This window comes from Trachurus japonicus, chromosome 9 (genome assembly GCF_045865225.1).
Source record: "Trachurus japonicus isolate A0001 chromosome 9, Traja_1.0".
In the NCBI taxonomy this organism is placed as follows: domain Eukaryota; kingdom Metazoa; phylum Chordata; class Actinopteri; order Carangiformes; family Carangidae; genus Trachurus; species Trachurus japonicus.
In genome coordinates this window covers 21,538,592-21,552,254 of record NC_140915.1, presented here as the reverse complement: position 1 = coordinate 21,552,254, position 13,663 = coordinate 21,538,592, and the positions used below count along the sequence as shown (strand labels likewise).

Here is a 13,663-nt window from a genome sequence, read left to right as displayed (position 1 = left end):
ACGCCTCGCCGTCGCTCTTCTGACGTCATTACGACGTGACTGTTTACAGACAGCGTGGCCAGGCCGGGGCTCGCTTCAGTGTGATGGTCCGCCCGCCGTAGACAGTCTCCAGCGGCTGTTTTCCTGTAACTTTTTTTATTTTTTGGAAGGATGACCATGGATATGACTTTCCTCGGGACCGGCTCGGCCTACCCGTCTCCTCACCGCGGCGCCTCGGCTCTGGTGCTGCGGACGGAGGGAGACTGCTGGCTGTTTGACTGCGGGGAGGGGACTCAGACCCAGCTGATGAGGAGCGCGCTCAGAGCTGGTGAGTGACTGGAGCTCCTTGTGCAGCAGCCTGCCTCGACTTGAACCAACTCTGTCAGACTCTGTTCCCATCTGACATCCTCTGTTATAAATAACACCTGTTGAATGTGATGATAATAACATCGTGTTTCCTCCTCCTCAGGTCGGATCACCAAGGTTTTCATCTCCCACTTGCATGGAGATCACCTGTTTGGTCTGCCTGGTCTGCTTTGCACTGTGAGTCTCAACACCAACCCCGACCCTGAGCACAAGCTCAACTGTGTGGACATCTACGGGCCCCGGGGCCTCCGGCACTTTCTCAGGGTTACACTTGGCCTCACAGGATCACAGCTGCTTTTTCCTTATGCAGGCAAGTCCAAAATATACAGTAGCCTACTACAGACGTATAGAAAAGCATAACGTTACCCTACCGTTTGTTTACTGCATTGTTCAGGTTCAATTTATTTCATGTCCCAAAGGGCAATTTGTGTTGCAGCTCATAGGATCACATAAAAGTAAAAACATAAAACACAGGAAACATATGACATAGACACACATCAGAATAAATAACAATATAAATAGTAGGCTATGTGCACTGACTGTGGTCATATAAGAAATAGAAAATATAAGAAGTAAAGTTATGGCACTGGATAAGATAAAAAATCAACGATAACACTGGTGAGAACAGTGGTCGAATAAGGTGCATTAGATAAAGTGCGGTCTCACAAGGAGAGGAGCAAGTACTAAAAACCTTTGACACTGAGGACAGTGCAGTGGCCAATACAGATTGTGATGATACAATCACTTATAATACAATCACTCCGAGGCATTCAATGCTCGAATAAAGACAGGCACAAAGGAAAGTCTGTATTTTTTTTGTGGCCCGAGGGACGCAGAGACGAAGGCCAGATGGGATGAGCGTCCTCTGAGCGGATGGACAGAGCTTTGATGAGCACCTGTCGGTTAAAGATGTAGTCCAGGCTGTCAAACTGGGTGCCTGCTACCTTAGAGGCCACTTTAACAATTCATCCCAGGGAATTCTTACCTCTGATGCAAAGATTGCCGTACCAGCAGATAATAGAAAAGGAGATGACAGACTCAATGTAGGCACAATAAAACATTTTCATCAGAGTCTTGTCAACATGGAAACTGGCCAGCTTCCTCAAGCAGTAGCCTACAGGCGCTGCTGCTTTTCTAGCACAACATTTCAGTGTTGAGATCAAATTTCAGTCGATCGTCAATTATTGTACCCAGGTATTTATAACTATTTACAATTTCTACTTTCTCACCATTTATGACACTATTCGAGGCAGTTGAGTGGGTACGCCTAGAATCAATACAGCAAGCATTAGTGTTTTACTGTACATGTTCAGCTCTGATCTTACCTGTTACCCTACTGTGTGTGTTTGCTGTAGTCCATGAGCTGGAGCCCACAGCTGAACAGAGCCCAGAGGAGGGACAGCTCAGTCATGAGGTATGTGACTGTGTTGTGCTGCAGCAAGACTTGATAACTTCCTGTTTTTACAACTGACCTCCAAAAAGAGTAACTTTGGCCTTTTACCTGTTCTTCTGCTTAAACCCAACATCACACACATTGCAACTCCAAAAGCCTGGATTCTTTTTATTATTATTAATTACAGTAATTCTACCCTTTTCAATTAAACCCAACTCAGGATATATATTCATATATTCATTATGAATACTTTTATTTCCATCAGTTAAATCTTACTGACCAAATTAAGTTTTCTTTTTCATTGTGTAAACATGTACAAAATTTGGGTGACGTCATGGCTTAGTTGTTAAGATTTGAATTATCGTTTTGTACAAATTACTTCATTTCACTCTATATTATTTAATTGGGGGATTTCAAGATAAATGTATTTTTGTTACTTTGATACATTGTATTAATTCAATTAATGTGACCTTATGTAATTTAAGATGTTCATTCATATTGATTAATTTGCTTCTTTTTTTCATTTACATAGATGTACCATTGATGTCATCTGCAATCTGACAGACTGACACAGATCAGTCATCTTCACTATTTTGAGTTGTTTTAACAGGTGTGATGTTTCTCTCTTCAGATGACAGCAGAGTGTGGTCCTCCACACCCACAGGAGAGACCAGGCAGGACAATCTCTCTGGATGTCTCCAGTGACTGCTACCACCTCTTTGAAGACAAGAAGTTTGTGGTTAAAGCCTTCAGGTTGTTCCACCGCATCCCTTCCTTTGGTTTTTGCATTCAGGAGCATGATCGCCCTGGAAGACTGAAAACTGAAGTACTGAAGCAACTGGGTAAAAATCACAAGTTTGTTGTGTCTTTGGTTTTTGTATTGGGACTATTTACAGTATGTAGAAATGCATCATGTTGAAAATGTACCCACTTTCAGAACCAGTTACAAAAAAATGAGGGGTAAATCAAAATGGTTTAAAAAAAAATCTTAACATCATATCCTTAGTTATAATTTGTAATTTTTTTTTTAAAACCATCAAAATACACACTTTCCCAGCAGGTCAATATGGGAAGAAACATTTTAACACACAAATTAAAGACTATGTCTGACATTTATGGTATAGTTTTGGATATCAATTTATACCTGCATAGTTTTATGTAATTTAATTTCCAATCAAAACTTGTTGTGTTTCAGGAGACTAAACTATTTCCCTTTCAAGTGGATTAGAGTGACTGATGTCATTATGTGTCCCTCAGGGCTGAAACCAGGGCCGGTCTACGGCCGCCTAAAGGCTGGAGAGTCCGTAACTTTGGAGAGCGGGCGTGTGGTGCTGCCTAGCGAGGTCCTGGAGGAAACCATCCCAGGGAGGAAAGTCTGCATTTTAGGAGACTGTAGCTCCGTCCTCGGAGAAGGACCACTGAGTTTGTGCAACGGAGCGGACATTCTGGTTCACGAGGCGACTCTGGGGAACGAGCACCGGGAGAAAGCGGTGGACCACGGACACAGTACCCCCGAGATGGCGGCAGCAGTGGCTCGGGCTTGCTGTGCACGGAAGTTGGTGCTGTACCACTTCAGTCAGAGGTACAAGCCCAGCTCCCTGCAGACAGAGGGGGACGATGACGATGTCTCAGAACTCAGGAGACAAGCTGAAGAGGCTCTACAGGACAGTGGCGTAGAAGTGACTATGGCAGAGGATTTCCTCACACTGCCCATTCCTCTGAGAAGGCCAAGGTAATGAACAGCCAGTTCTTAGCCATGTAAGGTGACAACTTTTTTCCACCATCCTGTAATTGGGATAATATACTATATAATCAAATAGACCTTTTCTCTGCATTTCCTTGTGGCCTTTACAATTTAGGCAGCTTTTTATCTATTATAAAAAAAAACCCTGAATCAGTCATACTTGATTGAATTAAATGAAAAAAAAAAGTTCCACTTTGTCTGTTATGGAGCTTTTGACCGTAACATTGTCATCAGCAGCTGCTTAGCTCTCATTAAAATGTAAGTGTTTATTAAAATGAATGTTTTATTAAAATGTTAAATTATTTTATTATTTAAAAAATAATCATGAAAGATCATCTGTAAGCAGTTGTTGGTAAAACAACCTCTCCTCAAACTTCACTTGTTCAGTCAGCAGATACTGTCATGTTTACTTGTTAACTTGTAGCTGATGCGATGCCTGAGTGACTAATTCTTCAACGAAATTTCATTCGACTGCAAATACTAGAAACAACTTTGAAATTGTCTGGATCACTTCTGTCAGATGGTACTGTATATACTGTATATGTCACAGTATAAGTCAATACTGAAACCACACACTTTTAAAATGAGTCATCTAAAATCTCTGAATAAATGTAATGATGAAGAACATGCAATCATCTCTGAACCTTTTCCAGAGCTTTATTTCTGGATCTGTACACAAGGTATTAAAGTACAACAGAAAATACAAAATAATGTTTAACAAAAGAAAAAAAAAAAAAAACTCAATGCTTATGTACAATTCTTATAAACAATAAAGATAGCTTCTTGAACATTTCTCATAGTGAAGTTTTTGATTGTCTATATTTCTGAATATACATTTTTAAGTTTTGTAGGTTTTTATTCACAAAGGTGTTTCTGTTTTTGTCAAAGGACTTGAGTTTTTCTTTTTCAAAACAACTGCTGTTTTTTTTTTTGTTTTTAAACTTCAAAACACAATACAAAATATAAAATAAATTTGTTTAGTGCTTGCTTGCACACACAAGTCTCATACCAGAGATATCAATAAAATATCACATTTTCGAAAGTTCACAGGGTGGTGAAAAACCTACTTCTACTACTTAATGGCCTTTACATTCTGACAGTTTTTCTGAGTCTTTGTACAAACCACAGGTGAAATAAATATCACTGCACTGCTAAAGCTAGAAGAGCTTGGAGGACATACTGCATTATGCACATTGCATTAAAAGAGAAACGAGCTCTCCACATACTTAGAGCAGCAGCCATCCCTTTACCATCAAGACAAATAGACAACAACATGTAAAAAGTTTTTTTTGAGGAAAGAAAGATGATCGTCTTTTACACATGGCTGCAAGTTTCGAAATGCAAAAATTGCAACACTGAGTCATATCAATACATCTTTAGGTAAAGCCGTTTTCAGTGGTACACTTGAGAAACAAGACGCGGCTGGCATGCGTGGTTTCAGCCGTGTCCTGGTGTGTGGGTGTCATGACTTTCCAAAGCGGAGAAAGGAAAAAGGAAAAAAAATAAAATTAAAACACCAAGTCAACCGGTAAAATGTGAAACTCAAAATATCTGTACATATCTACAAATTATTGCCTTTTTGACAAGGAATCAAATTAAACCTTTGTATCAACACAGATTCACAAGTGTAAGAGGTCAGTTAATAGACTTTTTAAAGGCTATTTGCTAATTATTTACATGAAAAGCAGAAGTGAATATCTTCTCTGATGCTGGGCTTGGAAATTATGAATTACTTGATCAAACTTAATGATTTAGAGGCATGAATCCTGTTTATACATACAAAACGGTAAAATACTAGATCTATGGACATGACAAAGATGAACCCCTGAAACAAACTAATTATTCATAGCACAATGCATAGATAAATTAAGTAAACACTACTACTGCATCCAATCGACGATGACCCGCTAAACATTTTACAGTTCACAATTACGGACTCAAGATATAACGGCTCCATTTCTGCTACTACACTCCAGGAAACTTTCGATCAGATTACATGAGGCATTCTCTACTCAGTACAGGCTACGCTGTGAAGTTGAAAATCAGAGCGACTTTAAATAAAAGAGATAATACTGCTAGCTGGCTTTCCTAAACTTGCAAAGTGGTCTGAAAATGGCGCTACTTAATTAAGGAAAAACATTCTAACATCTACAACTATTAACGAAAGAACATATACAGCTAAACTTGCCTGGGAGTAGCATGACTGAAAGCTTAAAGCTTAAAAGATTTAACAAAATATCACAAAAGGTAAAAGTATATGAAATAAATACAAACTTTAGTGTGTCTGTTGATGCCCATGTTTAAATGGCTATTAACCCAACCAATATCTTTGCATTGCAATATTGCTGTTATGATCTGCTTGTCTGAAAGCACAGAGGCAAGAAACAAAAACAAGGTGACTCCCATCCCGTTACTCTGCAAAGGTATTCTTGATCACCCGTTTCAAAATGTGACAGTAAAAATGTGAATCGGGGACATGACTAAATGTTATGAAAATGAACTGTTGCAAACATTCAAATGTTCCAGTTTGGCCATTTTGAACAGTTTAGAAGTAAACAAGCAGACAAACTACAGACAAGCTTCCACAGGAGAAAAATAAAATAAAAAAAAAAGAAAGAAAGAAAACCAAATTAAAAGTCTGAAGCAACTGAAGCCAACACCTCCTGGCCTTTGAACTATTATCCATGTTGCTAGTGTTGCTCTTGATAAAATATCTAGCCAGGGTTATTTGGAGATAAATAAAACTACTTGCACTAGTCTGGTTACTGAAAAGTACCTGTAGACCAAACACTAATTTATATTAAAAAAAGAAAAAAAAAGTACCACTTCAAACAACAAAAACAGGCAACTCAATACTAACACTAGTGGCAGAAAACTAAGCCAATTTTGGCAGCTGAAAAGAATGGCAGGATAACATACTTAGATCTGAAGATGTTGTGTGTAATGTAAGGGAGGAAGATACACAACTCTCCTACTGCAGCCTCTGGGCCCCACTGTACATGGACGTTACACATCTCAAGACCGCAAAAATTAAAAATAAAATAAATGGCTATATAAACTCTTGAGAGAAATCAAGATTTTAGTTCTATATGATAGACATCACTGATGTCATATTACACAAAAAATGAAAACAATAAGTATATTCATATACATATATTTATATATATATGTATATATATATAATAGAATTTAAACAAGTGAGGTCAGTCTTATGTACAAGCGGGATAAGGGATTTCAAAAGGGAAGAACGAGGGAAGACGACAAGGAAGATCACTCTGACTGAAGTGCTGCAGTGTGCTGTGTGTGATGCCGTGCATGTGCTCCCAGAAATCCATTGGGCTCGCCACTGCCAGCCAAGCTCCCAAAGTCTGTGACAGACACCGCCATTTTGGCGCCGGTGATTCGGTGGTGGTGCGTTGTTGTCCTTCGCGCCTCGAAGTCCACTCCAAGGTTACCCACTGACACGTCATTGATAAAGGAGTCAGGCAGTGCCATCTTGAGTCTCTTGGAGGGTCGCTCGCAGTCCTTGTTGACACACACTCCTCCTAGCTGGCCCAGGTCAGAGTGGTAGAAGCCGGCGTCGAGCATGTTGAGGCAGTCGGGGTCTGCGCCGTTGGAAGGGAACCCCAGGGATTCGTCGTGGTTCAGGGAGCCGCGATGGAGACTTTCCAGTGGAGGAAAGCTGTAGGAGTCGAGGCAACTGACCTCTGCAGGGCTGCACACTGTGGCCACGCTGTTACTCAACGCTGCAAGGAGACAGGACATGCAATTAATACAGAGCAACTGAAAGCAGAGGCGGACTCTGAAAACCAAACTTGTTTATTGTTATTGAGGGGGCAAATGAGGAAAATAAATCAAACTGCTGTTTATGGTGTTATGTTCTTTTTTTATCTTAACTTTACCACAGCTGCAAAACTCTCAGTAAATCCCATTACTGACCTGTGAGGTCGCTGGCAGTGATGGAGTTGAGCAGGCTGAGCTGTTGGTCTGTGGTGGTCTCCAGCCTTCCTCCTCCCCCTGCTCCTGAACACACAGAGGAGGAACTGTCCACCGCTAGTCCCTCTGCCTCATCCACCAGCCTGTCCATCAGGTCACTGAACACAAAGAAATGTTGAATTGTAGGTGGATTTGTCTCGAACAAAACATTTTCTCCATTTTTCAAAGCTTAAAAGAAAAAAGGATCACCAACAGATGTGGCAAACCTTCCCCTGCTACTTACGTTACACCAGGATAGCTGCTGTATTTTTTCTTTCCAAACCGATTCTGCTGCACAAAGAGGTCGAAGCGCTCCGACTTCTTCCACATATAATAAAATGCCACACATTCTGCTACCGTTCGTGTTGTGACCTAAGGAAGAAAAAGGTCATTAAGTAGGAATGAGCAACTTTTACAGCTTTAAATGTGATTTTCCGTGTCTGTTTAAGAAATGATGGAATAAAGACTCACTTTGTGTTTCTGTATGAGGTGAAAGTTTTTGTCGTACATCTGTAGTGCGTGTTCAAAGTTCTTGCATTCCTCTTCTGACCATGGAGGTGATTTTTCTGAAATTAAACCAGAAAACCATGAATATACAGTATTACTGATGCACAATCAAGTGATCCATGTTTAAACAAAATGATGAGTCCAATAATAAACTACATCTTTTCATCACCGCAAAAATGACAGATGAAGGTCTTTGACCATTGAATCCTATATGAATCCCAGTGACTGCTTGTAACAAATTTTAAGAAATCCCCTAAAGGTGTCCCGATCTCACTCATGTGAATGGGATGGACAACTTGAGAATTTTTAGGACCTCTTATCACAGCAACATAATGCCAAAGAATGAGCAATGTGAGAAAATGCACACAGGCTGTGTGTGTTAGGAGTTACTGTGGGATTGTTAAGAGGGGCATTATAGGATGGCACATTCACAGATATAAAAAGCTGCACTTATTTTGATTTTGAAGTACCTAATGGGTTTCCTCACATATTTGTCACATTTATCTTCCTTTCTGTATTCAAACGTTTCTTTCAAATGTATTTTACTTGATTTTTTTTTCACATTCGTTTCCTTATTGTGTGTGTTAAAAAGATGTGTCATAAAAGTCCTTTACACTTAAACAGAAAATCCTGACTTCCTTGATGTACCTCTCATGTGCAACAGACAAATCCTGCAAAATAATAGCTAGCTGGTCCCGACATTTCCTATGGACATTCTTGACCCATTTATAAAAGTAATAACTATTAATTTGGGGTAAAAAATCAGTCATCTATTCTGTAAATTGTTAACTGCAGCTTATTAAACGTAGATGGAAGACTATTTTCTGATCAATATTTTTACTAAATAACGGCTATGTCAAAGTCACAGAACGTGAGATTAATAGGTACAACTCATCTGCAGCACATTAATAAACCCACTATATTTGTTATTTTTGACTGTGTTGTTTGATAAGGCTGGCAGCCCACACTTCTGTGTACTGGTGTCAAAGTACCAAGGACACTTACTTTATGTCAGATTCACACAGGCATTTCCTTTGCTTACCTTTTGAGGACTTGACGTGGCTGCAGTATCTGTCTAGTGCTTCACGGGTGTTGTAGTTGCACTTGACAAGCTCATGCAAAGCCTATGTAGAGAGGGTGGAGTGGTCAAATAATCTGAAGTACATTTTTATCATAATATAGTACATTTCTCATGGCTGCATTACAACATTAAAGGTTTGATAAATTAAAGACAGACTGACCTGCTCATTATCTCGAACATGCATCCCTGGTTTGTCACATCCCGTCTTTTCATCTGTGGTCCGTGAGAGAACATCTGACAGAAAACTCCTCACCTTGTTTTCTGGCAACGTGCCTGGGCTCCATAATAGCTCATCTTCATCTTCATACACTGCACAGAGAAGTACATTACAGAGAGATTAGTTACCTTGTGTATATTATTTTATCTTTATTGTGCAGATAGAAATAATCTCATTAAAGAAAATATGAGGCAAGCAGAAGTCACCTTTCTCCCCATCTTTGTAGTGACAGAGGCAAGAGGGAACCTCTGCCTGGTACTGTGTTCCCACCATTATTTCCTGTAAAAAACAAACAAAAAGCCAATGCAACAATGATTAAACCAAAGCGCAAACCCAACAGAGACAGCCAAAAAGTAATCTTGATGTGTTCCAAAATGAAATACATAAATTACCTTTCTAGAGTCCTCTGGGCTTGGGCCATCATCATCACATTCTGACTCCTTATCCCCATCAGAAATAGTGTTGGCTGAAATAAAAATACACGAGGAGATAAATACCTTCACACACAATGAATGTCAGTGGCATGCCTCAGATTGGCTGCTATGAGTCTGATGTTTTAAATTATGTAAAGTAACCCTACTCTGCTATGCATTTCTTTTTAATTTTCTGAAAGAAAAAGTCAAAAGACTGAGAAGGGTCATGAGGCACGCTTACAACACACATTAAAATGTTAAGTGTTGAAATGTTGTGCACTAAAAGTTAATGTTGTTTGTACTTGACCTGACAGTGGCTGAGACAGTGTTTTCATTGGCCTGGCCTTTAACTATCAAATTTAACTAATAAATGTATTTATAAAATATGAATATGAAATTGTATATGATACTGTTTTTTTTAATTAGGAGCTGCATTTCAAGATGTATCCAGCCAAGATGCAGGAAAGAAGCACGTTTTATGAATAAGTAACCAATGACTTACATCGAAGATTTCTTGGGAAGAAATCTGTGGCCTCGTGGGAGGTGACCGAAGGGGTAAGATCATCAGCTGAGGACTGGGTCTCCTCCTCATAGTCCCCAGATAGCAGATCCTTAGCTATTTCCTCCTAGCAAGAAAGAATAATATCCATTGTATACTGAGGCAGACCAAAGGTGAGCAATAGAATATTCAAAATTACAAATTGTTTGTATTGAATATCAATATCATAACACATAACACAAGATATTTACCTTATCCAAAGTCATGTCGGGCAGCTCATCAGTGAGGTCTCCAGAGGAGCTGTCTATACTGGAGCCCGCTGAAGCCTCATAACGATAGATGGCCAATAGTTCTTCCAAAGGCATGTTCCCTTCCTGATGGTAGTGGAAGGAGGGAAGGTAAATTAATCTGCATTTTTGCTTTACAATATAAATAACAATCCATTTCCATTTGAAAAATGTACGTGCTTTTCTTAAATGTTTAATAGAATAGGATTGCTGAAATAATTTAGGCAAAATTACAATAAAAATAAAATCTTGACCCTTGACATGTGTCATTAGACAACATCTGGGTGGTACTAACAGAATGTGTGTACATAAACTTGATACACCTTTAATAATTGTAACATTTGCCACTATGAACCTGATCTGGCATCTTCCCCTTATCATAACAGAGGTGTGCACTAGGAACTGTTACAGTCATGCAATTTTAACTATTTTCCCCTGTGACACATCAATATCAATATACTGCAAGAAGATTGTGCACTCTACCACATTAATGATGTACATATACATACATAATTTACGCACACACACAATTACACAAATAATTTACAAACATGATTTCCTTATTCAAAATAACTTTACATACATTTATATTTAGAATTCATTTAGTGGGAATTTTGTGCAATTAGTATCTCACCTTTTCCAGATCTGCAATCTCAGAGCTGAAGTTTCTTCCTCCATCTAGAGACTCTTCCTCCTCCAAAGTCCTCTCATCATCGTACTCATGAACTAACATTTCTGCTGTTGGATCAAAGTCATGGTCCTCTGATGATAAAGAGCCAACTGAGTGAGAAAAAACAGAAAAAGGAAGGTGAATGTCTCACTCTTCTGAATCAAATCAGCACTTCTCATACTCTCAATTTTAAGTTCCACCATGCAATTTCACTTAGATTAAAAGCAAGTTCTTTCAAGAAGTATTGATTACACTATGTGCACAGAAGTACAAAATATAAGTACAGTCATGGGTGTACATACTTAGGTCAAGTTTATAACAGAGTTTCTTACCTGGACTTGAACTCCCTAGGGAAGCCTGCAAAAAACAAAACCAGAGCATAAACGAATGCAATAGTTAAAACATATGTTCAACTTCAACTGAGGAGCTTTAACAAAAGGTCTCAAGCTAAGCGACGTTGGAAAAACGCTTCTAAAGACCTACATACTGATGACAAAATGTAGTTGAGCAGGGAAGCCGTATTTACCGCTAGCGTTACCTGGAATAGGTAGCTAATACGGTGGTCGGGAATGGACGCTACCTACCGAGGACAACTGTGGGCAAGATACAGTCTGAAACCATGGCATTGCAACGCTTCTTTCGTGTGACAAGATCGGAGTCAAGATAGAAGCATATATTCAGGGAGACTGTGCGATTTATGCGGTGTCGGCTCCTGTAACAGTTAGCTAGCCAGCAGGCTAACCCCACTGTTACCGTCCTCCATCGAAAAATGTAAACACTAATTTCGTTTGCGCGGCACTGCAATCGATAGAGTCGGATTAGCTTTCCAGCGTACGTATCGCTATACAAGCCGAAACAGAAAAAAATATTTTTAATTCATCACAAACGCGGTATAATGTTTTATTTCCTTTAACCAGCGAGCTAACGTTAAATTTACGTTATCGATTTACACAGCCGCAACACCAAAGCAGCTGAGAAGTGAGCGAAGGCGCAGCGGCCTTGTAGTGAAGGATCAGTCCAGACATTCAAGCATATTTTAGAGGAATAAAAATGACATTTATGACACGAAACACGCTATACAGCTGGCAAAAAGTATTGTTTCTTCAATCGATAACATAAAAACGAAATATATAACACACATTTTTTAAAAATATCGATTTAAGATCGATTGCTTCTCCCCTGTTTTCCCTCTTACCTCCGCCATATTGGTACCTTTAGCTAATGGGCTCGATCTCGCGCAGTACCCGGATCAGCGCTCTGAGCCAATCAGAGATCCAGGTGACCGTTGTAGTCGTGACGCCGTTCAAACCACCACTGATCAGACTAACGGTAATCATTAATACACGGTAGATCTACGGCGTGAAAATGATTTGATAAAATAAGATAAAATAAATAAAAATACACAAATATAGAAATCTAAACACCAATACATATACAACAATATATCGGCAACATGCCGTCCGGTTGACATTTTGCTGGATCCCTATCCCAGCGGATTTAATGTTTTCCTCCGTATACTGTTATTATCGCAGCTGTAGCATTTTTAAAGCTCTGTATTTTCACTATTTTCTATAATTCTATCACAATATGTTCTCTTTAAAACCTGGACTTGTGGTCGATGTGGGTAGTGACGGGTTTAGTTTGTCTGCATCATTTCACTATCATTTTGCTTTGGCTATAATAAAAAAATAAACACAGGAGAATAATTTAAGATAGGTAAAAAAAGAAAGAAAGAAAAGACACAAAAAGATAAAATCACCATATATAATACATAATAACCCGACATCGATATAGACTAATATGATGATAATAATAATAATAGGCTAATAATAGCCTACTTATTATTATTATAATATATATAAAGGCCTATGTAAGCTGTTTTTATATTCACTCATTAGAATACAGAATTATTTTGGACAACACAAGTAAAAAGAAAATCAGATCAATGTGCCAATGAAGCTCATCAGCTTTGATGTTGCATTTAGTTGTGCACAATTTAAACTTTTCAACACATTTTTGCTGACTCACAGTTGCTGTTATTTTTGGTGGCTTGCTGCATTTATGTGGCCCAAGTTAAACTGCAACTATTAAAAATCATCCTAACCCCATAGTGAGTAACTCATATAGGCCTATCCTAGTAGGCCTATCAATTCATGTAAAAACAAACAAACAAACAAACAAACAAACAAACAAACAAACAAACTGAAATGTCCCTTTAAGGTGTGTTTGACTGTATTAGTATTAGCATTTAAACAATTATTAGCAGTAGGCTAATCTTTTACAAAAATAAATGTGAAAATGAAAAGTTTAGTGAGCAGGCCACCAGAGGGCAAAAGCACACTTCTAAAGCCTGACGACTCAAACCATTGACATTTGTATCCCTCCCTTCCATCCTGTTTTGGATGTGTAACCTCTTATCATATTTCATCACAGCTACATGGGAAACAAGCTGACAGCTTGGTAACATAAAGGTGGAAATGAGGCCTAGTTGCAGTGGAAGCCAAAGACCTAACTCATTGTTTGGTTGAATAT

General features: G+C 38.9%; 2 protein-coding genes across 3 annotated transcripts; one reads left to right on the top strand and one right to left on the bottom strand.

Annotated features, from left to right (window-relative positions):
• The first annotated feature begins 45 nt into the window (after positions 1-45).
• On the top strand, positions 46-4,274 carry elac1 (elaC ribonuclease Z 1). The gene is made up of 5 exons (XM_085786539.1): positions 46-307; positions 449-655; positions 1,701-1,759; positions 2,370-2,580; positions 2,996-4,274. The coding sequence occupies exons 1-5, from the start codon at positions 151-153 to the stop codon at positions 3,472-3,474; spliced, it is 1,113 nt and encodes a 370-aa protein (XP_085642665.1). The 5' UTR covers positions 46-150; the 3' UTR covers positions 3,475-4,274.
• A 2,427-nt stretch (positions 4,275-6,701) lies between these two features.
• Positions 6,702-12,456, bottom strand: mier3b (mesoderm induction early response 1, family member 3 b). Of its 2 annotated transcripts, none has more exons than XM_085786537.1 (13): positions 12,327-12,456; positions 11,464-11,488; positions 11,096-11,241; positions 10,426-10,548; positions 10,178-10,301; positions 9,655-9,728; positions 9,469-9,541; positions 9,206-9,354; positions 9,007-9,088; positions 7,929-8,023; positions 7,702-7,829; positions 7,422-7,576; positions 6,702-7,228 (listed from the first exon to the last, which is right to left on the bottom strand). In XM_085786537.1, exons 1-13 carry the CDS (start codon positions 12,333-12,335, stop codon positions 6,753-6,755), a joined length of 1,659 nt encoding a protein of 552 aa, XP_085642663.1. In that variant the 5' UTR covers positions 12,336-12,456; the 3' UTR covers positions 6,702-6,752. The 2 variants fall into 2 exon arrangements, with proteins under 2 accessions (XP_085642663.1, XP_085642664.1); XM_085786538.1 differs by having other exon boundaries at positions 12,344-12,366.
• Positions 12,457-13,663: the final 1,207 nt, after the last annotated feature.

Coding starts and splice junctions, on each gene's coding strand:
- mier3b (XM_085786537.1), bottom strand. Junction 10,549..11,095: donor AGATTGCAGATCTGGAAAAG/GTGAGATACTAA, acceptor CACTACCATCAG/GAAGGGAACATGCCTTTGGA. Junction 8,024..9,006: donor CCACGTCAAGTCCTCAAAAG/GTAAGCAAAGGA, acceptor GTTTAATTTCAG/AAAAATCACCTCCATGGTCA.
- elac1 (XM_085786539.1), top strand. CDS start 151: ATGACCATGGATATGACTTTCCTCGGGACCGGCTCGGCCTACCCGTCT. Junction 308..448: donor GAGGAGCGCGCTCAGAGCTG/GTGAGTGACTGG, acceptor CCTCCTCCTCAG/GTCGGATCACCAAGGTTTTC. Junction 2,581..2,995: donor TGAAGTACTGAAGCAACTGG/GTAAAAATCACA, acceptor TGTGTCCCTCAG/GGCTGAAACCAGGGCCGGTC.